The sequence below is a fragment of the Orcinus orca genome, chromosome 5, assembly GCF_937001465.1.
Source record: "Orcinus orca chromosome 5, mOrcOrc1.1, whole genome shotgun sequence".
NCBI lineage: Eukaryota > Metazoa > Chordata > Mammalia > Artiodactyla > Delphinidae > Orcinus > Orcinus orca.
The window spans coordinates 78,431,907-78,455,344 of record NC_064563.1 but is presented as its reverse complement, the minus strand read 5'-3'; the positions used below and the strand labels follow the sequence as shown (position 1 = coordinate 78,455,344).

Below are 23,438 nucleotides of genomic sequence, written 5' to 3'. Positions count from 1 at the left end.
CAATGAAACCTAGGTGCCACCTGTATTTCCTTCTCCTCTCTTTCATCCCATACATTCTACCACTCACTCAGTCTACCTCCTAAATATTAGCCAAGTATTGCCACAAAAAGTAGAGACTCAAGGTCCTCCTCCTCACTGCTTTTAACAGTCTAGTTTGAACAAAAATAAACATGCATGAAGAGGTATCTTTGAAACCTCTGAAACAATCTTTCTGGTTTTCTACATTTTAAGAAAGAATGGAATTAAAGTATTTTAGTGATATAAACTATTTCAGTAATGGTATGAATAATAATTAGTCTATTGGGCCAGACAGACCTAGAACAGGGATTCTGTATATTAAAAATCTGTTACAACAATGACTGATATAGATAATTCTCTTATCTAAAACTTAAGGCAAACAAATTCTATTACCAATTATACATTAATTATATACTTGAACAAGAACTTAGGAGCAAAAAATTACCTTGTTTATGTTATTGGTCATATCACATTTAAAATTCTATATATAATGTAGAATATTAAACAAAATTTAGCAATCTAGAAAAGCTGGTAGGTCAGAAAAGGGAAGACAAACATTCAGTTGACAAAATATTTTTCATTAAATTAAAAAACATTCAACTGACAAAACAATAATATTAAATATTAATTTAAAAACTGTCTCATCTACATGCTCCTCTAATGAATGTACATTCACCAATGTCATAAACTTTGCTGCTTAGGTTTTCCAAAGCTTTTTTTGGAGGGTGACATAATTTAGTTCTTAACCTAGAGAACATCTCATATACCATGGATGTCATTATAGCCCTTATAAAAACTGCAGTGGAACCTTAAATGCATATTACAAAGCAAAAGCCTTTCTGAGAATGCTCCGTATTGTATGATACAACATTCTGGAAAAGGCAAAACTATGGGAACAGTAAAAAGATCAGTGGTTGCCAGGGCTATGGGGAGGGAAGGATAAATAGGCAGAGCAAAGAGGATTTTTAGGGCAGTGAAAATACTTTTTATGATACTGTAATGACACATACATGTCATTATACATTAGTCAAAACCCATAGAACATATAACACCAAGAGTAAACCCTAATGTAAACTATGGACTTCGAGAGGGTAACAATGAGTCAATGTAGGTTCGTCAATCATAACAAATGTACCACTTTGGTAAGGGATAATGGGGGCGGCTCTGTATCTCTAGGGGCAGCTGTGTAAGTGTAGGGGCAGAGGGTACCTGGGAGCTCTGTCCTTTCCACTTAATTTTGCTAGGAACCTAAAACTACTCTAAGAAATAAAGTCTATTAAAAAAATAAAATAAAAACCTCAATGGTTACCATCACTATTTCTTAATTACCAAACTTTAAAATATTTATTTATATTTTATATTCAAAATGTATAATAAAAACCAGAGGCACAATGTTAATGTGTTATGGTTTATAAAGTCCAGCACAATAGGCTATCAGACTATGCAGACTTGGCCTTTGTCTGCTAAGAATTTACACTATGTAGAAGTTAACGCTGAAGGCCTGACTAGAGAAATTCTAACAGACCTCATAAACTTGGTCACCAAATATGGAAAAGCCTCATCTACCTAAGCACATTTCTACCTGGAAAGTATAGCTGAAGCAAGCTTCAGGTAAAGGTCCATATAATGAAGAGCCTGAATTATCCACCAAATTCAGAGAATGAACAAAACCAAATGTTAAATACCTAGATCCCACCCTAAGGAAAGTTATTTCTGAATACACCAGTTTTCTTTAATACAGAAATGCTCTCACAAACACCAAAGTGACACTGATGAAGTCAGGTAACTGTCATATAAATACATCTCCACGAAATTATTATACTAGTATGCAACTATCAAGTTTTTTTGCTATTCAAAGTAGATAGTTTATTATTAAAATAAATAATATATTATCTTGAGTTTTGTACATATCTGACAAGCAAAGTCTAATAAGAAAAACTATTTTATATGAAATTAAAATTATTTTTCTCATTTTTCTGATACCTTAAGCAACACTCAATAAATCCTTCTAGGAAAAAGCAGTGGTTTAATTTTCTAAAACTTCAGTTACTTACAACCTTAATCCCAATTAAATTACCAAATTTCAAAATCAGTTTTAGACTGTAAAAGGATTTCACTAACGTGAATTACTATTTAAAATATTTAGCAAATAAAGTGCATACATTCAGAAATGAAAAATTAAATAGATTGATAGGCACCATTCAAAACAACATTGTAACTGTTATTAAAACAAAACCTTACTTGTCTGGGTTTTTCACTCTGAATGTTGCATTAAGCGCTTTTAACCTGGAGTCTGCCTGGAAAAAATAATTTATTCACTTAATACAATTACATTTCAGGGTTTAAATCCAAACAGTTTTATTTTCCCTTTAGAATTAAGATGCTCAAGTACAGTTTTCTTCGTATCATTTGTGTCAAACACATTAAACATACCCCAAAAAACAGCTTAGTAGTTATTTTTTAAAACACTACAAAAATATTTATAAATTAAACTGAACACATGGCATTCAGTAATACCAAAGTAAAACAACTGTAAACACCAATACACTAGCAACCATATACCTCTGCATTATTATAACAAAATAGGTCTCATGTGAAAAAAGTAGTTTACTTTTTCTCTAAATCAAGAAAAACAATGATCTATATATATAAACTAAATAAAACTACTGCTTTGAAGCCTGTGCATTACTGAGAGTCGTTCTCAGATGGAATGTAAACCAAATGTACATTGGTTTTTCTCATTTTCATAATCAGTATTTTAGAAAATAAAGAAATATGGAAATGCCTGTACTAAATTAAAACTAGCTAGATGAGGACTTCCCTGGTGGTACAGGTTTGATCCCTGGTCAGGGAACTAAGATCCCACATACTTGAGGTACGGCCAAAAAAAAACAAGCTAGATGACATCAAATTAATTCCTTTCTAGCTGGCAGGAAATGTTACAACTTTTTAACTACCTTTACTTATTTCTAGATATTTCAACACAACTATTTAACTACCTTTACTTATTTCTACCCTAACTTATTTCAAAGGAGAGACAGAAGGATCAACATGAAATAATAATTTCATTGTATAAATTTATACTTAATATAGCCAAATCCTCTCCTCTTATCATATGTTCTCATTAAAATAAAAAAATTATAAATAAATAAATATATATATATATTTTTTTTTTCTGACCAAGGCACAAAAATGATACAGTTCATAAAAGGTAGCTCAATCAGTAATCAATTTCATGATGTGGTTTGGTTTTGAAAATCCCAATCAGCTTGAATATTTTATATTATTCCAACTTATAAGCCCTAATTACAAATACTCCCAAAATAATAAACAAACAAAAGCAAAACTACTAGGGCTCCCCAGATTACATGGCTGAAGAAATAAAAACAAATGCAACAAATACACCACTCCATAAACCCAGCCTCCTAAACCTTCAGACCAAAAGCAATTCAAACAGCTATCAAGAATATCTAAAGCTTAATTTGTCATTGAATTCAGGGGATTCTCTTATTTCTAAAATGGGTATTTTATCAATTCTTGACCCTTCTTACATCTCAAGGGCAAAGGAGCTAATGCATGTGAAAGTCCTTACAATTAAAGCAACTATGAATTTAAGGCATATAATATTACTCCCTTATGTTCTTTAAGTGAATTCAAATCACGCAACATCAACGTGTTAATGACTTTATAGTCACATGCAAATGAGATTCTTTAAATAAGGATGAAATTACATAAAAACCATCAGTAAAAAAAGAAAATTTTCATGTGTATCTTTTTCTGAATCTCATACTTAATACTACAAATTATTTTTTACTTTTAATATTACCATCTTACCACTATAGAAGGCATATAAAATGTAAACCATCACCATCCTAACCTTTGCTTACCAAGCATTCTGTCAGGTCAGTCCATCATAACACCCCACTCAACCTGCTCATCATTTCACAAGATTCCATAATAAGAGAAATTGCTTAAAATGTCATCAAATCAGAAACTTCTCCCCAAAGCTAGATCTCTAAACACCTACCTAGGCTGTTCCAAATCTGACGGTTACCATTCATCCATCTTATCAGGTTCCTCACTAAATATCTAAAGAAGCCCTTATATAATTGTTTCATACCACCCTACTTTATCTCCTTTAATACAGCACTATCTGAAATCCGCTGAGTTGTTTTCTTGTTTCCTAGCTGTCCACTAGAATATAAGAGCCACAAGAAAAGCACAATGTGAATGGGGCTCCTAGAGTTGCACAATGGCTGCCACGGCAATACTTTAATCTTCTTTGTTCATTCCTGTAACCCCAATGCCTCCCAATGCCTGGCACAAGAAAAACATGCGATAAGTATTGGCTGAATGAAAAAAATAACCCCGACTATTCTACAGCCCCAACTTAACTTCCTTTCCCATGTTCTTTAATCCCCACCTCTCCTTCCCTTTCCAATTACTATTACATACTTTACTTTCCTTGTCCTAGACCTTGTCTTTCCTTTATTTCATTTTCAGGTTCTTCCCCCAAACCTTGCCTAGTAAACCATTACCAGCTTGCCCTCTCTCTAACATTCTTCCTTTACCCGCTAGGTTGACTCCACTGCAGGTTCCTCACTATTCAGGTCTCAGCTCAAATGTTCTCTCTTCAACCATGTGATGCAGTTTGCCCAGGACAGTCCTGGCTTACACCTGTTGTCCCTAATCTAATTATTAGCAGACCCCCTTTTTATTCTCAAAAGTGTCCCCATTTGAACAATAAATTTTATTGTCACCTATCTCAAAATAACCCCTAGAAAAAAATCCCTGCTGTCATAATCTCTCACAGTAATGTTTCACTTTATATCACCTATAACTTTCAAAGTATCTTAAATAAATGTTAACTTAAAGTCTCCAACTACTTACAATACAAACTCCATAAGAACATGGGGATAATGAATGTTTCCAGCGTATTCGCTGTTGTATCCACAGCACCTAGAAGGGTACCTGACAGTCTGTAGGCACCCAGCATTTGGAATCTCCAGGATTAGCAGAGATCCTAAAGGCCCAGATCTCTCTGGCAGTCCCTGCTCCAAGCAACAGACAGGGTTCTGGATTCTTCTGAGTCAGCCTAAAATCATTTAAGGTTTGGGCATACGGATGACACTTACTTTCATGTAAGTAACTTACTGAGAGAATTGAGTTAAAATGATATTACTTTAAACTAAAGTATTGGGTGGAGGACTTCCCTGGTGGCACAGTGATTAAGAATCCGCCTGCCAATGCAGGAGACATGGGTTCGAGCCCTGGTCTGGGAAGATCCCACATGCCACAGAGCAACTAAGCCTGTGTGCCACAACTACTGAGCCTGTGCTCTAGAGCCCGACGAGCGACAACTACTGAGCCCGCGAGCCACAACTACTGAAGCCTGCATGCCTAGAGCCCATTCTGTGCAACAAAGAGAAGCCACCACAATGAGAAGCCCTCACACTGCAACGAAGAGTAGCCCCTGCTTGCCGCAATTAGAGAAAGCCTGCGCACAGCAACAAAGACCCAACGCAGCCAAAAATAAAATTAATTAATTTTTTTAAAAAGAGGGAACTGAAAACAGACAAATACCATATGATTTTTTAAAATACATAAATAAATAATAAAGTACTGGGTGGGCCAAAAGTTTTCTTCGGTCTTTTCCGTAAGATGGCTCTAGTAGCACTTAGCAGTCTTTTAACTTCATTCGAAACAATTTTGTTAGACTGTATGTGACGGCTGTCATATCAGCAAGCATTTAAAAAAAGACTTAACAAAATTGGTGAATTTTTGTGTAGCAATTTTAATACTGAAGATGGAAGAAAAAAAGCATTTTCGGCATATTATGCTTTATTATTTCAAGAAAGGTAAAAACGCAACTGAAACGCACAGAAAGTTTTGTGCAGTGTATGGAGAAGGTGCTGTGACTAATCGAACATGTCAAAAGTGGTTTGTGAAGTTGTGTGCTGGAGATTTCTTGCTGGACAGTGCTCCACGGTCGGGCAGACCAGTTCAAGTAGACAGCAATCAAATTGAAACGATAATTGACAACAATCAACATCATACCACCATGAAGTCACTTTCTCGAGTTCCTCATCTAAAAAACTGGAATAATATTAAACTAACCTCAAAGGTACTGAGGCAACTGTCAGCAAAAAAACATGACCGTGTATTAGAGTACAGTGCTTAAGCACATAGTAAACATTTAATGTTAATGATATTCAGATAAGATACTGCTTTAGGTTCTAACTTTCTTTTTCTTTTTTTTTTTTACCAATTTTGATAATCTTCTAAAATTATCTTCCCTAAAAATATTCTTATCTGTCATCTTACAGCAATGGTTCTTAAGTTTTAGGCTCGTGGGAATCATATGTCTGGAATGAACTCTAGGATTCAGTATTTTGAACAAACAATCCCAGCAAATTGAGACTCATGAAGCCAACTGACCACATTTTAAGAAACACTGAATTAAAAAAAATTTTTTTTAATCAAAAAACTAGTTCCACGCTAAAAAAAAGAAGAAAGAAACACTGAATTATGAGTACTCAGCCAGCAATTCAACCTTTTCTTGAAGCCTCAAGGTAACCACTATAAACAACTAATACTGAATCCACCTGTGACACAGTGAAGCCCTAGGGGTTACATAGGTGTGTGGGGATTTGGCCCCATGCCAGAGGCCTCCATACTGCAGTGTCTGACTCTCAGATCACTGTTATCCTTTACTAGCAGGCTCAGCTGTCAATTTCACTATCGTAACAGTGTGCCTGTCTCCGGCAGTATTCACTTTTAGACCTCTTAAATTTTCTTCTAATATGCTGTAGCCTAGAAAACAGATAGCCAAGTTTATTTGAATAACTATAATAAAATTAAGTGGGGGGCTTCCCTGGTGGCGCAGTGGTTGAGAGTCCGCCTGCCGATGCAGGGGACACGGGTTCGTGCCCCGGTCTGGGAGGATCCCGCATGCAGTGGAGCAGCTGGGCCCGTGAGCCATGGCCGCTGAGCCTGCGCGTCTGGAGCCTGTGCTCCGCAGTGGGAGAGGCCACAGCAGTGAGAGGCCCGTGTTCGGCAAAAAAAAAAAAAAAAAAAAAAAAAAAAAAAAAAAGTGGGTACTATCTGAAAGGACCAAAGTATATCTGTAAGTACTATAGTAAGTTATGTTACATCCATTTGAACATCTCAGAAGTCAGTTCTAAATACCCCCTTTCAACTGTGATTGGGTTAGTTGTAACTGCCAAATACATGACCTCCAGATAAGTGAAGTGTGTGTCTTTCTCTCTCTATCTCTCGGACACCCTCACATACGTTTGTATGTATGCATGCACGTACGGGTGTGTATGTGTAGTCCTAAAAGGTCCCATTTCACTTCCCTGGTGCCGCAGTGGTTAAGACTCCATGCTCCCAACGCAGGGGCCACAAGTTTATTCCCTGGTCAGGGAACTAGATCCCACATGCATGCCACAACTAACAGTTCACATGACACAACTAAGGGGCCGGCGAGCCACAATTGAGGAGCCCGTGAGACACAACTAAGGAGCCCACGGTCCACAACTAAGGAGCCCATGTGCCACAACTAAGACCCAGCACAACCAAATAAATAAATAAATATTTTTTTTAAAAACCCTGCTTCTTTAAAAATAAGTCCCAATTCCTTGCATGGGTCTCCGAATTCTCCCCATACATTTTATGTCTGGTTCATTTCATTTAAATTCTGACTTTTCAAATTATTGTGTACAGAGTATTACCTTTCAAAGATTTTATGAAAGTGAAACTAAGATTTCACCGTAAGGCTACCCAAATACAAAACATTGTATCTAAACACTTAAATAGCACCTACACACAAGATTCAAAGCACTCTGTAAAGAGCATAGTCTATATGGATGGAGAAATTTAGGAGTTTTCTCAAGGCCACCCAAGTTATGGCCAAAAACTGAGTTAAGGACAAACAACTGATAACTAGTTACTAAACTAATGACTAAATCAACGACGAAAATTTTTAAAATTTTCTTTTTATATAAAGAGATATCACTAAAAAATATATATTTTAGTTTGCTCTTTTCTTTATTACTGGCTCCTAAGAAATCTTGGACTAGTTCTCAGAAAATTCTATCAAAATATAAATAATTTTTTAAAGTTTAGAGTTATTTCAAACCATCTCTAAACCAAAATTCCAGCATTCTCTCTGAGCACCATAATGAATTATAGCCAAGAAAATACTAATTTTTTCATGTTATCTGCCAACAATATATTTATAAGTTAAAATTGGTTTATGACAGAATTAGATACTTGATTATATTTTTTGTGCAGACAAAAAATTTTCTCTTTTTTATGTTAAAATTAAAATACCTATATACCAATGCATAAATCTCTAGGGGGTGTTCTTAAAATTACTGTAAAGACATTTTGTTCTTGTTGCCTAGACCTACTGAATTTTGTTACTGCATTATCATGTGAATTGTTTATCAATTTATATATTATATCAATTTATATTACTTTTTCTTCTTACCTATTCAGTTTACACAAGAGATGAAAACTTTAAAAAATTTGCAAGCACCAGTGTTAAATTACTTTTGGGAACAAGAGGGAGAGCAGACTGGAGTTAGAGTGGCCATCTTATGACCAACATGCTCTTTAATTTTTAGATAACAGTTCCATTCCCAGACACTAATTCTAATGAACGAATATGAAAAGCTGTCAAAATCTAATTAGGCCTGTATTACTAACAGATGCTAATACAAAATGAATCCTATGCCCACTCAAAACTGGCCATGTCCCAGTAGACAGAAGAAGCATGACTGATGGTTCATCTTCTAGTCTGCTAAGACTGGAAAACCCAAGATCAATTCTTCAGAAGTGTCTTTCCTATTTAATAGAGTGAGCAATTTTGGGGGCACCACCGATAGTGGCAGTGATAAGGACAGAGGGAAGAAAAAAATATACAATGTATAACATGACTAAACTGTGGGAAAAATCTATAGCCTGTATCTAAATTACTGCTTCAAAATCTTCTTTCCCAATAGAATTAAACTCATAAATATGCCCATTACAGTCTCACTATTAACAAAAATTACACCAATCAAAAATACACTGCATTGTTTCTTTAAAAACTTTACCAATGATATTAGATGCAAGGCCAATTTCCAACATTCGCTCATTCAATAAACAGCAAGTACCCATTAAGTGCATGGCACTAGGAACTGTAAAGCAATGTAACAAATTATTTCAGGCAATTATCCTTACCTTCAGCTGAAATCCGGTTTCATTCACAGTCTCCTTCCAGTTACCTTCCTAAAAATTAAAGTTAATTTTAGATATCATAGCAAAATAGCCCGTAAGGAATATTCCAAATTAAATATCTATCGTTCTGTTCTTCTTTCAGGGGAGATGGGAGAGAAAGGTTAAAAAAGAATTCCTTTCACTGCAAAATTAAACATACAATCCAGATTCCAAAAGATTACCAAAGATGGACTCAAGATTTTATAGACCTGGGCTTCAAAAAACTAAAGGCTAATTCTGATACCATTTAAGTGATACCAAAAAGTACCATCTTTAGTATCTTTAAGTATAAAAACATTAGCCAAAAGAATGATGTAGTTTACTTTGGAAATTCAAAACAGAACAAACCACGAAATGCATATAAATTAACAAAGCTGCTCCAAAAGGATCCTTAAGAATAAGCATTCCACAATTTAAAAGATCCCAAGTCAAATGAATTTTTTTAGAAGACTAAATAAAAGAAAAATACCTGTGTTAAAAACAAATAGAAGATTTTGTCTCTACAAAGGATGGGATGTGAAGCAACTCTCAAGAGGAAGTTTTCTAAACCAATTCGACGTCTTTCCACAAAATCCGGGTCCATGTTGTCAGCAGAGAGTTTATGCCAAACAAATTCTGCCTAGATAAACAAAACAACCATGAAGAATAGTCTCAATGCTAAATACTTCTGAACTATACTGCCATTTCACTTCTTACCCTTTTTTCTGGTAAAGGTGGCACAACAATATGCGGATAGTAAACTAAAAGGTAGTTTCTCAACAACTCAAATTCACTATACCGCCTCCATAGTGAGTCTGTTAGGACACTCTGACCATCAATATGTTCAACTGACCTGAAAAAGACAGAATAAGATTTCTAGTGTTTTTTAAAAATACAAATGCATGCACACGACCTCCTTTAAAACTGATAACTCCATTCCTTTAAAACTGATAACTCCCTTTACTGAATGAACCAGACACTGAGTAGAGAATTTTTCATGTATTATTTAATCCCTACAACAAACCTGGTGAAGCAGGGATTACTGTCCCCATTTCGCAGATGAGGAAGCAGCTGCACAGTATATGCTCTTCCTACAATCACAAAGATCTGTGGGTAGAGCACTCAGATCCATCTGATTACCAAGCTTTCACTCCTAACCACTTTCTTCTATTATAGAAAACCTATTTGAACTCAAGAGAAATAGTCATATTAGGAACATTCTAAAAGCCTCAATATAAAATAATTTGGTTAATGTATAACAGCTGGCTTTCTAATATAGTAAAGTCTGGCTTAGCCAGTGTTTCATTAAAGAAAAAGTATTTTTCACTGCCACAATGAGAACAACTCCTGCCACAATGAGGGAATAATATTCATGTCAAAGACGATGACACCAAAAAAACCCTCGATTCAACGTTATAAATGAATCAGATGCATCCAAGTACCTGAAAAAACCCACAAAAGCAAAATGTCAGTTAACTCTGAAACAGTGGGGAGAAGGGATGTAAAAATCCAATTCTAGTCTTATCTTTAATATAAAGAGCTGCAGGCAACGCCATGTCTCATCCATATAAAAGTTCAAGTTGGGGGAAAGCTGGGTACAATCATATAAAGAATATTTGAAATTATTTTGACTATTTACAATTTCTGCTAGCATAATCACTGTTAGAAAACATTAGTCTTCTAAACATTATCAGAACCTTCCCATTTTCTAATTGTTTGCTTGAAAATAACTTATAGGCCCTCCAAGAAACACGCATATAACCAAAGTGTGCATCTGTACATTATGGCATAAAGGCACAGAGGCTAAATCAGTCTTAGAATAAAGTAAAGTCTTGAGAAGATATATATACTGTGTCATGCTCCACAGAAGCATTTTAATAATAAATAAATAAAATTATTTATTATAATTAAAAAATAATTTTTATATTAAGTTTGCCACTAAATTTATTCATTGCATTATATATTAGAAAAGGAAACATAATAGAAAGGAAACAGAAAAGGAAGCATAATATGAAATTCAAAATGTACAAATGGCTCCCATGGCAAAGATATAGGATTATTAAATCATAATTCATTTTAAAGAGTTGACCTAACCATTAGCTATGACTAATACTATTCTAATTCAGATGTTCAACTTCAGCTGAAAAAATATCTTAGGTTAATATCAAGTTTCAAATTATTTAAAATCATGACCAACAGAACCCACATCTTGCTAATAAGCAAATAAATACAGCCTATAAGCAGTACACCTAAAGGCTGTTAGAAGATCTTTTACAAGTTGATTTTGGTTTTTGTTTTGTTTTAAAGGCCACAAAAGGCAGGGTCTAACAACTGGAAACCACCTAAAAGCATAGGGAAGACTTTCTTTGGACCACAAAACTACCCCATTTATCCAATCATTTAACAAATACTTAATAGCACATAATTGGTTTTACATGCAACATTTAATTTAACCCTCACAATAAAGTAGATAGGATCATCAGCCCTGTTTTACAAATTAGAGGAATTAAGCGAAGACATCACATAGCCTCCCAAGACAATGAGGAATTCTTACCTATTACTATGTACAGTATATTTTAAAAGGGTTCATACTCTATGAACAGGAAAGCATAAAAACCTCTGGAGAAATTAAAATCAATGACTTTAGCTTCATTCATTCTTAGCCTATTAAACTGTAACACTATAGGCAATTGCTAAATGGACTTTCTACTTGTGTCCAAAGAGTAGGTAGATAAGCTATATGTTAAAGTTCAACTTTTAGTCAATATCAAGGCTCAATAATACTCATATTGTCCAAGACTATCGGAATAATACTGAATTACAGCAAGAATCCTACATGATTAAATTAATAAATTCCAGGGTTCTGTGGTTGTTGAATGAAAGTTAGCCTTAGGGGTACAGTACTTTCAAAATAATCTATCTAAAAGCAGTGTTTCTCAAAGTGGATATGTACACGATGTGGGGTAGGCAAGAATTTAAGAGAGGGAAAACACAAATCATAAAAGAAAAAAGACAGATAAATATAACTATCTTAAAATGTAAAGCCTTTATACTTGATAAAACTATGGTCCATGGTCCATCTGCTTCAAAAACACCTGGAATTTTGCTTAAAATGTGTCAATTCCTGGACCCCATCCAAAACTCTGCAGCTTAACAAAATTTCCAAGTGATTCCTATACATTTTAAAGTTTGAGAATCACTGTTTTAAAATAAATGAAATACAATTGTGAAAGTCAACTCAATAATCCTTTTGTGCACCACACATTTACTGATGATCCACTTAAATATTTATCCAGAGTCTAGCTATATTACTCGTGTATGGTCACTTCTAACTCCAAGTTTCAAATTATAATACTCTCTTCATTTCAGTCAAGAGTAAACTATAAATCATTCCAGATTATTCAAATCAAGTCTCTTCCAGCAGTAAAACGAGTCAACAGCTAATTTCATTGTTCAATTGGGTGAAGAAATAGGCACATACTAAAAATGTCCTTTTTCGGCGAGCCACAACTAAGAAGCCCAACGAGCCGCAACTAAGGAGCCTGCTTCCCACAACTCAGGAGCCTGCCTGCCGCAACTAAGAGACCTGGGGCAACCAAATAAATAAATAAAATAGAATAAAATAAAAATATCCTTTACAGTTTTAAATTTAAGAATTTACTTAGAAAGCTAGAGCCATGAATTTCTGAAGTATGATTTATTTATTTATTTATTTAGGCTGCACTGGGTCTTAGTTGCGGCATGCAGCCTCTTTAGTTGCGGCATGCAGAATCTTTAGTTGTGGCATGTAAACTCTTAGTTGCAGCATGACTGTGGGATCTAGGTCTCTGACCAGGGATCAAACCTGGGCCCCCTGCATTGGGAGCTCAGAGTGTTAGCCACTAGACCACCAGGGCAGTCCCCTAAAGTATGATTTTTTAAAGTGGCTAATTTAACTTAAAAAAAAAACTCTCTCATGGGACCATAATTTTTTTTAATTACCTTAAAAAATCTCTCTGATACATACATGTATATATGCATGCCCCAAAACAACCTATTTTTTAAAAGACCCACCTTAGCTCTTTTCCCCAAATTCCTATCGTACACAAATTTTCTCTTCTTTTTAGAAGATTCTTTTTTTCTTTTCTTGTTTTGTTTTCTTTGCTTGTTGTGTGTGTATGTGTGTGTGTGTAAGAAGGAAGACTATAGTTAAAGAAAGGATTATCAGAATTATTTGTAAACTAAATAACCTTCACCATGACTTTAACTTTCATTTTGGGTAGAACCACAGATCTAGAGAAAACCCTGAAAATGGAACAGGGTTCAGCCCTAAGGCTAGTTTGGTGACAGTGTGGTAAAGCCAATGAAAATGACTAAAAAAACTTTTAATGTATTCATATTAAAACATGGTTGTAACACTTTATCAACTAGGTCTGGTAGTTCTATTGTTTTATTTTAGAAGTTATCAGAAAGTTCTCTCATATCTACTTGTTATTTATTTATTTTATTTATTTATTTTTTTCTGCTGTGCCACACAGCATGCAGGATCTTAGTTCCCTGACCAGGGTTCAAACCCACACCCCCTGCACCAGAAGCAGGGAGTCTTAACCACTGGACTGCCAGGGAAGTCCCTCTACTTGTTTTATTTATTTATTTAAATAGATTTATTTATTTATTTATTTTTGGCTGTGTTGGGTCTTCATTGCTACACACAGGCTTTCTTTAGTTGAGGCGAGCGGGGGCTACTCTTCATCGCGGTGCGCAGGCTTCTCATTGTGGTGGCTTCTCTTTGTTGTGGAGCAAGAGCTCCAGGCATGCAGGCTTCAGGAGTTGTGGCACACAGGCTCAGTAGCTGTGGCTCGCAGGCTCTAGAGCACAGGCTCAGTAGTTATGGCACATGGGTCCAGCCGCTCCACGGCGTGTGGGATCTTCCCGAACCAGAGCTCGAACCCATGTCTCCTGCACCGGCAGGTGGATTCTTAACCACTGCACCACCAGGCAAGATCCCCCTCTACTTGCTTTAATTGAAAGTATTTCTGCTCAGTCCACAGAGAGAAAAGAACTTGTCAGTATAGTCTTTACATAAACTGTTTATAATTGGCAAAATAAATTGACTCTTCCCTTGCTTTGCTCTAGACAAAACAATCTAATTCCTTTAACTTCTTCCTTATGAGGTAAGACTTTTCTGGTGAGTTGTGATTATACCATGAGCTACTTTATCTTCTTCCTTTTTTTTTTTTTTGATTACACCATGATTTATTTTATCTTTTCAATTTTACCCCAAGGTCTAAAGCTCCAGTCTCAATCAATTTTTAACTGACTTTAATTTCTTGCCAAAAAAAAAAAAAAGATTAAAAATGGGGAATTCCTTGGGAGTCCAGTGGTTAGGACTCCATGCTTCCACTGCAGGGGTCATGGGTTCCATCCCTGGTCAGGGAACTAAGGTCCTGCATGCTGCACAGCTGGCAGGGGCAAAGGGGGGATTTTAATTTCTCTGTAACTCCCAACTCTCCTAAACTGACTTAGACTGTATTCTCTCCTCCTAGACTTCTTTGTTACCCATCTCCACTTACTTAAGTCCGCTTAATACTTCATACACCTCTGAGAACCTGGTATCTTTTCCCCAAATCACAAAAGGGCTGTATCTAACAAGAACTCCACTAAAGCATGTGTCAAGTAACATTCCAGATCCCAAAAGTATTCCAATAACCTTCCCTCTCCCTCCAAAACAAGTACATTAGAACTTAGCTACTAAGAGTACCAGAGTAAAAGACACACCTGTTAACTTGTTAAAAAGTAAAACAGCAAAAATCCCTAAAAAGACAATGACCTGTAAACAATTCCATTATACAACAGAATTTGCATCAATAGCTACCAAAGCTTTTTCTATCTAAACCTAGACCTAATTCTCGTCACTCACCTTGTTTCAATGAGGTAAGCAGTATATGTTTCTTGCATGTTCATGGCATTCCTCCCAGTTCGCTTTTCTGCTTCTGAAACACTAATTTCTATCTTCTTCAACCAAAAATTATTTTCCATCATCTGAATAAAAACAATGGAAGAACAACAACAAAAAACCTTTAAAATTATATTGAAAACACCCTAGCTATTTTAATAAAATCCATTATTAGTACATATTTCGGGCTACTTTTTTATATCTCTTAAGTTGCTAGGGGCTGCTAAATGATATCAGCAAATGCCATGCCTCTTTTTATCAGCATACTGTAGCACATTAAACTTTTCCAGAAGCTATTTTAACAAGTGCCATATTAATTATTAAAATGTAGGCAAGATTATAAGAAAAAAAATTAAGATAAAATGTAGACATTTCACACAGTAACCAAGAATAAACCTATATAGAAATACACATGAAAAAAATCTAAAAACACTATATACAAAGACAAGTGATGCTCAATACGGATATCTAATCTTTTTTTTAATATTTATTTATTTATTTGGCTGCGTCGGGTCTTCATTGAGCCATGTGGGATCTTTTGTTGAGGTGCTCATTGTGGTGTGTGGGCCCTTCCTTGAGGTGCATGGGCTCTTCCTTGCGATGCACAGGCTTCTCTCTAGTTTTGCTCTCTCGTTGTTGCGTGGGCTCCAGAGCACGTGGGCTCTGTAGTTTGCAGCATGCAGGCTAAGTTGAGGCGCGCAAGCTCAGCAGTTGTGGCGCACAGACTTAGTTGCCCTGCGTCCCCGGTACTGGAAGGCAGACTCTTTACCACTGGACCACCAGGGAAGTCCCTGATATCTAATCTTTTTATTTTACCAAAGTCAAATCTCTATCTCAAATATAAAATACTACATATATGGCAAAATGTGAGATTTTTAGCAGGCAGCTTAAAAAAAAAAGCAGGAGTCGTCACATATTTAACCATAAATTTGCCTAAACTTTTTTTTTTTTTAATTTATTTTTGGCTGTATTGGGTCTTCATTGTTGCGTGCGGGCTTTCTCTAGTTGCAGCGAGCAGGCGCTACTCTTTGTTGCAGTGCCCGGGCTTCTCACTGAGGTGGCTTCTCTTTGTTGCGGAGCATGGGCTCTAGGTGCGCGGGCTTCAGCAGTTGTAGCATACAGGCTCAGTAGTTGGGGCGCACGGGCTTAGTTGCTCCATGGCATGTGGGAGCTTCCTGGACCAGGGCTCGAACCCGTGTCCCCTGCATTGGCAGGTGGATTCTTAACCACTGCACCACCAGGGAAGTCCCTGCCTAAACTTCTTGGCAGTGATTAACAGGCTCCACTGTGAGAAAGCAGGTTTTCCTATTTTTTTTTAAATATTGCTTTTATTTATTTATTCATTTTTTTATTGAAGTATAGTTGATTCACAAACTTGTTTTAGTTTCTGGTGTACAGCAAAGTGATTCAGTTATATATATATTCTTTTTCATACTCTTTTCCACTATGGTTTATTAGAGAATAATGAATATAGTTCCCTGTGCTATATACAGTAGGACCTTGTTTAGCTGAGACAGCAGGTTTTAAGAACAGGAGACTTCTTTCTTTTCTGCTAGATCATCCCAAGGTCTGTATCAAAGCACCGAAGAAAATGACAAAGACATCACAGGTGGTTCACAGGCTCTTTCTGTAGGAAGTGTGCCACTGAAGAAGGGTCTTGAATATATCCAAAGTAACTCCAAATTAAACAAGAAAGACACAGTGAGACCATGCGATAACTGCTATGCTTTGGTTTTTTTCTCCCTTGCTCACTTTTAAAGTTCAGTTGGTTTTCACTAAAAACTCTGTACTATATTATAACTGGGGTTAGTCTGTGAAGAAGAAATATAAGTAAAAAGATGGATACAGCAAAAGTTTAAAGAAAAAGATGCATGCAGTAAAACCCATGATGATACTCTATACAGAAAATTAAACCTGTGTACTATGAAGAGAAAATAAGCTATGTGACAGTACACAAAATTAAATCAGTGATGAATAAAGATGACACACTTAGGACGTACCGCCAAAAATGTTAAAGAAAAATGGAGGAGGTAAAAATGCTAAAATTAGGACAGAGAAGAGCCAACCCAAAACAGAACAAAAATGAAAACAAAAACCACTCTGCTGTCAAACAAGACACTTTTATAAAATATAAGTTTTATGTTTATGTACTAAAGGAGAAAATAAGACAGGAGAAAATCATTCAATTAAAAGAAAGCTCAAAAAAATTACATAAGCACAAACCACTCAACGTCAGGGTTATGAAGCCCTCACTGGTTGAGATTATACATATAAAAAATTGGGGCCCACAGCCAAGCACTCATTTACCATCACGTGCTCCAGTGAAAAATTCTCTGAATTCTGGAAGCACATAACTGATAAAGCAAATTATTTCCCAGCCAAACATATAATGCATATGAGTCATAAATTTACCCCATTATGCCATCCAATTACACAGAAGGAAAAAATAAAAGAATAAAATCAACTATCATAAAAACTAAAGACTGGCATACGAAAATACCAGCACAGTTTGGGAGATGATATAAAACTGCTTATCCTGTCATACTAAAGTACAAACAATGCCAAGAATAACACAACTAATACCATAATTGTTAAAAGGGCACATTCAAAATATTGAGAAATGGATAAACTTGGTAACTGGAAGATGGGACCAGGAGTGTGTTTTAAAGAGAGACATAATATATTATTTTTTTTAATTGAAGTATAGTTGATTTACAATGTGTGCTAGTGAGACATGACATTTTAGATGTATTAAAAGTGGACTTCTCATTAAAGAACATCACTAAAGAGTGATGCTACACTCACATCCTTACACTTACATTCAAAGGAATAACATCCCAAATGTAGATGCTTGATATGTGAATCACTACTTTCTACCTAACTTAAGACCAAATAAATATAGAAGAGGGAGATATTTAAAAGGCTGATGAAATTCTTTACTTTCAATTCAGTGAGTAAAAATGAATATAATCTACTTTAAGTTTTAAAAATGTTGCAAACAGTGAAACAGTACAAGCAAGCATAAAACAGATAACAGTGATAAAAGGAACAATAAGAAATTATTAATTCAATAACTGAATATTTACTGAGTATCTATCAATACAATGACAGTCCTTAGGAATGGGAAGATAACTGAGAAAAGGTGCCTGAGTTCAGTGGTTCACTGCTTGCCTGAGGAATTCTCACCATCTAGTAGCTAATGTTCATCTGTGGCGTCCTTTAGGATTAAAGACAAAATGAAGACAAATGACAACCTTAATATAACAACTTTCAGGACTGTAGATGAAAAGAGTTGGTGTATCTATAGCACTCATTTAGTTAATCTTATTTAAATCACACAAGAAAGAAAATATATCACATTCATTGTTATACTACAAATTATGGGGAAAAGATAAAATTAAAACAGTCCAAAAAACAAAAAACAGGCAGATGGAGATGAGCATGGAGCTAACTCAGACGAATAAGAATGCAAAGAAAGAAAAATAAATAGCAAAAAATAAAATAGAATTCTAGGCTGTAAGACTGACACTGCAAAAAAATCAAAACAGTAAGATGGTAAGCTCTCCCAAAATGGTAATGAAGAAAAGACCCACAAAAAGTGAAAATGATGAAAGATGATCTTAAAAAAAGGAAAACTAAGAACCAATGCTTAAATAATAGAAGTTCTTGAAGAAGAAATCAGAAGAAACAGAACAGAGATAATAATCTGTATAACTAAAAAGGAAACCAACAAAAATCCTTTCTGGATTGAAAAAATTTTTTCTACAGCTCCAAACTGAAAGGCATGTGGTCCACGTATAATGATTTAGAAAATTAAATATCTTCAGCATACAGAAAAAAATCCTAGATCATTCCAATAGATGCAGAAAAAGCTGTCAACAAAATTCAATACCCACTTATGATAAAAACCCTCCAGAAAGTAGGCAGAGAGGGAACCTCCCTCAACATAATAAAGGCCATATATGACAAAGCCACAGCAAACATCGTTCTCAATGGTGAAAAACTGAAAGCATTTCCTCTAAGATCAGGAAAAAGACAAGGTTGCCCACTCTCACCACTATTATTCAACATAGTTTTGGAAGTTTTAGCCACAGCAATCAGAGAAGAAAAAGAAATAAAAGGAATCCAAATCGGAAAAGAAGAAGTAAAACTGTCACTGTTTGCAGATGACAGGATACCATACATAGAGAATCCTAAAGATGCTACCAGAAAACTACTAGAGCTAATCAATGAATTTGGTAAAGTAGCAGGATATAAAATTAATGCACAGAAATCTCTTGCATTCCTATACACTAATGATGAAAAATCTGAAAGAGAAATTAAGGAAACACTCCCATTTATCACTGCAACAAAAAGAATAAAATACCTAGGAATAAAACTACCTAAGGAGACAAAAGACCTGTATGCAGAAAATGATAAGACACTGATGAAAGAAATTAAAGATGATACAAACAGATGGAGAGATATACCATGTTCTTGGATTGGAAGAATCAATATTGTGAAAATGACTATACTACCCAAAGCAATCTACAGATTCAATGCAATCCCTATCAAACTACCAATGGCATTTTTCACAGAACTAGAATCAAAAAATTTCACAATTTGTATGGAAACACAAAAGACCCCGAATAGCCAAAGCAATCTTGAGAAAGAAAAACAGAGCTGGAGGAATCAGGCTCTCTGACTTCAGACTATACTACAAAGCTACAGTAATCAAGACAGTATGGTACTGGCAGAAAAACAGAAATGTAGATCAATGGAACAAGACAGAAAGCCCAGAGATAAACCCACGCACATATGGTCACTTTATTTTTCATAAAGGAGGCAAGAATATACAATGGAGACAAGACAGCCTCTTCAGTAAGTGGTGCTGGGAAAACTGGACAGCTACATGTAAAAGAATGAAATTAGAACACTCCCTAACACCATACACAAAAAAAAACTTCAAATGGATTAAAGACCTAAATATAAGGCCAGACACTATAAAACTCTTAGAGGAAAACATAGGCAGAACACTCTGACATAAATCACAGCGAGATACTTTTTGACCCACCTCCTAGAGAAATGGAAATAAAAACAAAAATAAACAAATGGGACCTAATGAAACTTACAAGCTTTTGCACAGCAAAGGAAACCATAAACAAGACAAAAAGACAACCCTCAGAATGGGAGAAAATATTTGCAAACAAAGCAACTGACAAAGGATTAATCTCCAAAATTTACAAGCAGCTCATGCAGCTCAATATCAAAAAAAAAAAAAACACCCAATCCAAAAATGGGCAGAAGACCTAAACAGATATTTCTCCAAAGAAGATATACAGATTGCCAACAAACACATGAAAGGATGCTCAACATCACTAACCATTGGAGAAATGCAAAATCAAAACTACAATGAGGTATCACCTCACACCGGTCAGAATGGCTATCATCAAAAAATCTACAAACAATAAATGCTGGAGAGGGTGTGGAGAAAAGGGAACCCTCTAGCACTGTTGGTGGGAATGTAAATTGATACAGCCACTATGGAGAACAGTATGAAGCTTCTTTAAAAAACTAAAAATATGGGCTTCCCCGGTGGCGCAGTGGTTCAGAGTCCGCCTGCCGATGCAGGGGACACGGGTTCGTGCCCTGGTCCGGGAAGATCCCACATGCCGCGGAGCGGCTGGGCCCATGAGCCATGGCCACTGAGCCTGCGCGTCCGGAGCCTGTGCTCCACAACAGGAGAGGCCACCACAGCAGTGAGAGGCCCGCGTACCGCAAAAATCAAAACAAACAAACAAAAAACTAAAAATAGAACTACCACACGGCCCAGCAATCCTAGTACTGGGCATATACCCTGAGAAAACCATAATTAAATAAGAGTCATGTACCACAATGTTCACTGCAGCTCTATTTACAATAGCCAGGACATGGAAGCAACCTAAGTGTCCATCGACAGATGAATGGATAAAGAAGATGTGGCACACATATACAATGGAATATTACTCGGCCATAAAAGGAAACGAAACTGAGTTATTTGTAGTGAGGTGGATGAACCTAGAGTCTGTCATACAGAGTGAAGTAAGTCAGAAAGAGAAAAACAAATTCCATATGCTAACACATATATATGGAATCTAAAAAAAAAAAATTGTTCTGACGAGCCTAGGGGCAGGACAGGAATAAAGACGCAGACATAGAGAATGGACTTGAGGACATGGGGAGGGGGAAGGGTAAGCTGGGACAAAGTGAGAGAGTGGTATGGACATATATACACTACCAAATGTAAAATAGCTAGCTAGTGGGAAGCAGTTTCATAGCACAGGGAGATCAGCTTGGTGCTTTGTGACCACCTAGAGGGGAAGGATAGGGAGGGTGGGAGGGAGACGCAAGAGGGAGGGGATATGGGGATATATGTATACGTATAGCTGATTTACTCTGTTATACAGCAGAAACTAACACAACATTGTAAAGCAATTATACTCCAATAAAGATGTTAAAAAAAATCCTAAGAAGATTAAGGCAGAAAAATAAAAAACAAGACCACTATAAAAGAATAAAGACCAGATTTGTCCTAGATTTCACAGTAATAAAGTCCAAATGACAAAGAAGCATCACGCATACAGGACATGCTTGAAATATTACAAAACACACTAACATATTGTTCCTTTAAAAATACTTTACCCCAGCAGGGGTTTTTTTTGTAGAAGCTGATACTGTTCCTAAAACTTATAAGGAAATACAAAGGACCTAGAATAGTCAAAACAATTTTGAACAATAACAAGTTGCAGGACCTACACTATTCAAAATTTATTAAAAAGCTAAACTAATCAAGACAGTGAGGTATTGGCAGGACAGACATAGAGATCAATGGGTCAATGCAACAGAACTGAGAATCCAGAAATAAACCCTTACATTTAAGATCAACTGATTTTAATAAACACACCAAGGCAAGTCAACAGCGAATGGAGAGTCTTTTCAACATACAGTGCAGGGACAACTGAATAGCCACAGGCAAAAAAAAAAAAAAAGTAGACCCTTTACTCACACAGTACACAGAAATTAACTCAAAATGGCTTACATACTCAGATATAAAAGCTAAAACTGGGCAATTCCCTGGTGGTCCAGTGGTTAGGACTCTGCACTTTCGCTGTTGAGGGCCCAGGTTCAATCCCTGGTCGGGGAACTAAGATCCTGCAAGCTGCTCGGCATGGCCAAAAAGCTAAAACTGAAATTTCTAGAAGAAAACAAAGGAGAAAATCATCATGATCTTGGGATAAGCAAAGAGTTCTCAGATACAATACCAAAACAACAACCTATAAAAGAAAAAAAATTGATATACTGGACTTTGTCAAAATTAAAAATTTTTGCTCTTGTAAAGACACCATTAAGAAAAAGAAAAAAGCCACAGCCTAGGGGGGAAAAGAATCTCATTAGCAGATTAAAAAAAGAAAAAACTTGTATCCAGAATACCTGAACAACACGTATATACAACTCAGTAAAAAGGAAAACCACCCAATTTTAAAATAAGCAAAAGATCTGAATAGAATTTCACCAGAGAAGATATACAAATGGCAATAAGCACATGAGAAGATGCTCAACACCAGGAGTCATTAGAAAAATGCAAATTAAAACCACTTCACACCCACTAAAATGGCCATAATCAGAAAGATAGACAATGCCAAGTGCTGGCAAGGATGTGGAGAAATGTGAGCCTCATAATTGCTGGTGGTAATGTTAAATGGTACAGCCACTTTGGAAAACAGTGGCAGTTTCTTAAAAAGTAAACATAAACTTACCATATAACCCAGCAATTACGCTCCTACAAGTCTAACTCAAGAGAACTGTAAACATATATCCCCACAAAGACTTGCAAAGGAATAAATATTCATCATAGCAGTAATATTCATAATAGCTAAAAACTGAAAATAACCCCACTTCCATCAAATGGTGAATACACAAAATGTGATGTATCTATACAATCGACTATTATTCAGTAACAAAAAGAAATGACTAATACATGCTATAATATGGATGAACCTCAAAAACATTATAAGAAGGCAGACTCAAAAGACAACAGAGTGTATGATTCCATTTATATGAAATACCCAAAAGACAAACTGATAAAGAAAGCAGACAGTGGTTGCCTAGGGCTAAGGGTGGTAAGGGGGATTAACTACAAAGGGGAACGAAGGAATTTGGGGGAATGACAGAAATGTTCTAAAACTAGGTTGCAGTGATGGTTGTGCAACTCTGCAAATTTACT

General features: G+C 35.9%; 1 protein-coding gene across 1 annotated transcript in view; it reads right to left on the bottom strand.

Moving 5' to 3' along the window:
* The window catches only part of SNX4 (sorting nexin 4), a 62,954-nt gene that overhangs the window by 33,966 nt on the left and 5,550 nt on the right, over positions 1–23,438 (bottom strand). Inside the window, exons 2-6 of the mRNA XM_004278808.3 lie at positions 15,161–15,282; positions 9,979–10,114; positions 9,752–9,901; positions 9,247–9,294; positions 2,260–2,315 (exon numbers count right to left, since the gene is read on the bottom strand). Of these exons, the coding sequence (XP_004278856.1) occupies positions 2,260–2,315; positions 9,247–9,294; positions 9,752–9,901; positions 9,979–10,114; positions 15,161–15,282 (512 nt within the window). The remainder of the gene's footprint in view (positions 1–2,259; positions 2,316–9,246; positions 9,295–9,751; positions 9,902–9,978; positions 10,115–15,160; positions 15,283–23,438) is intronic.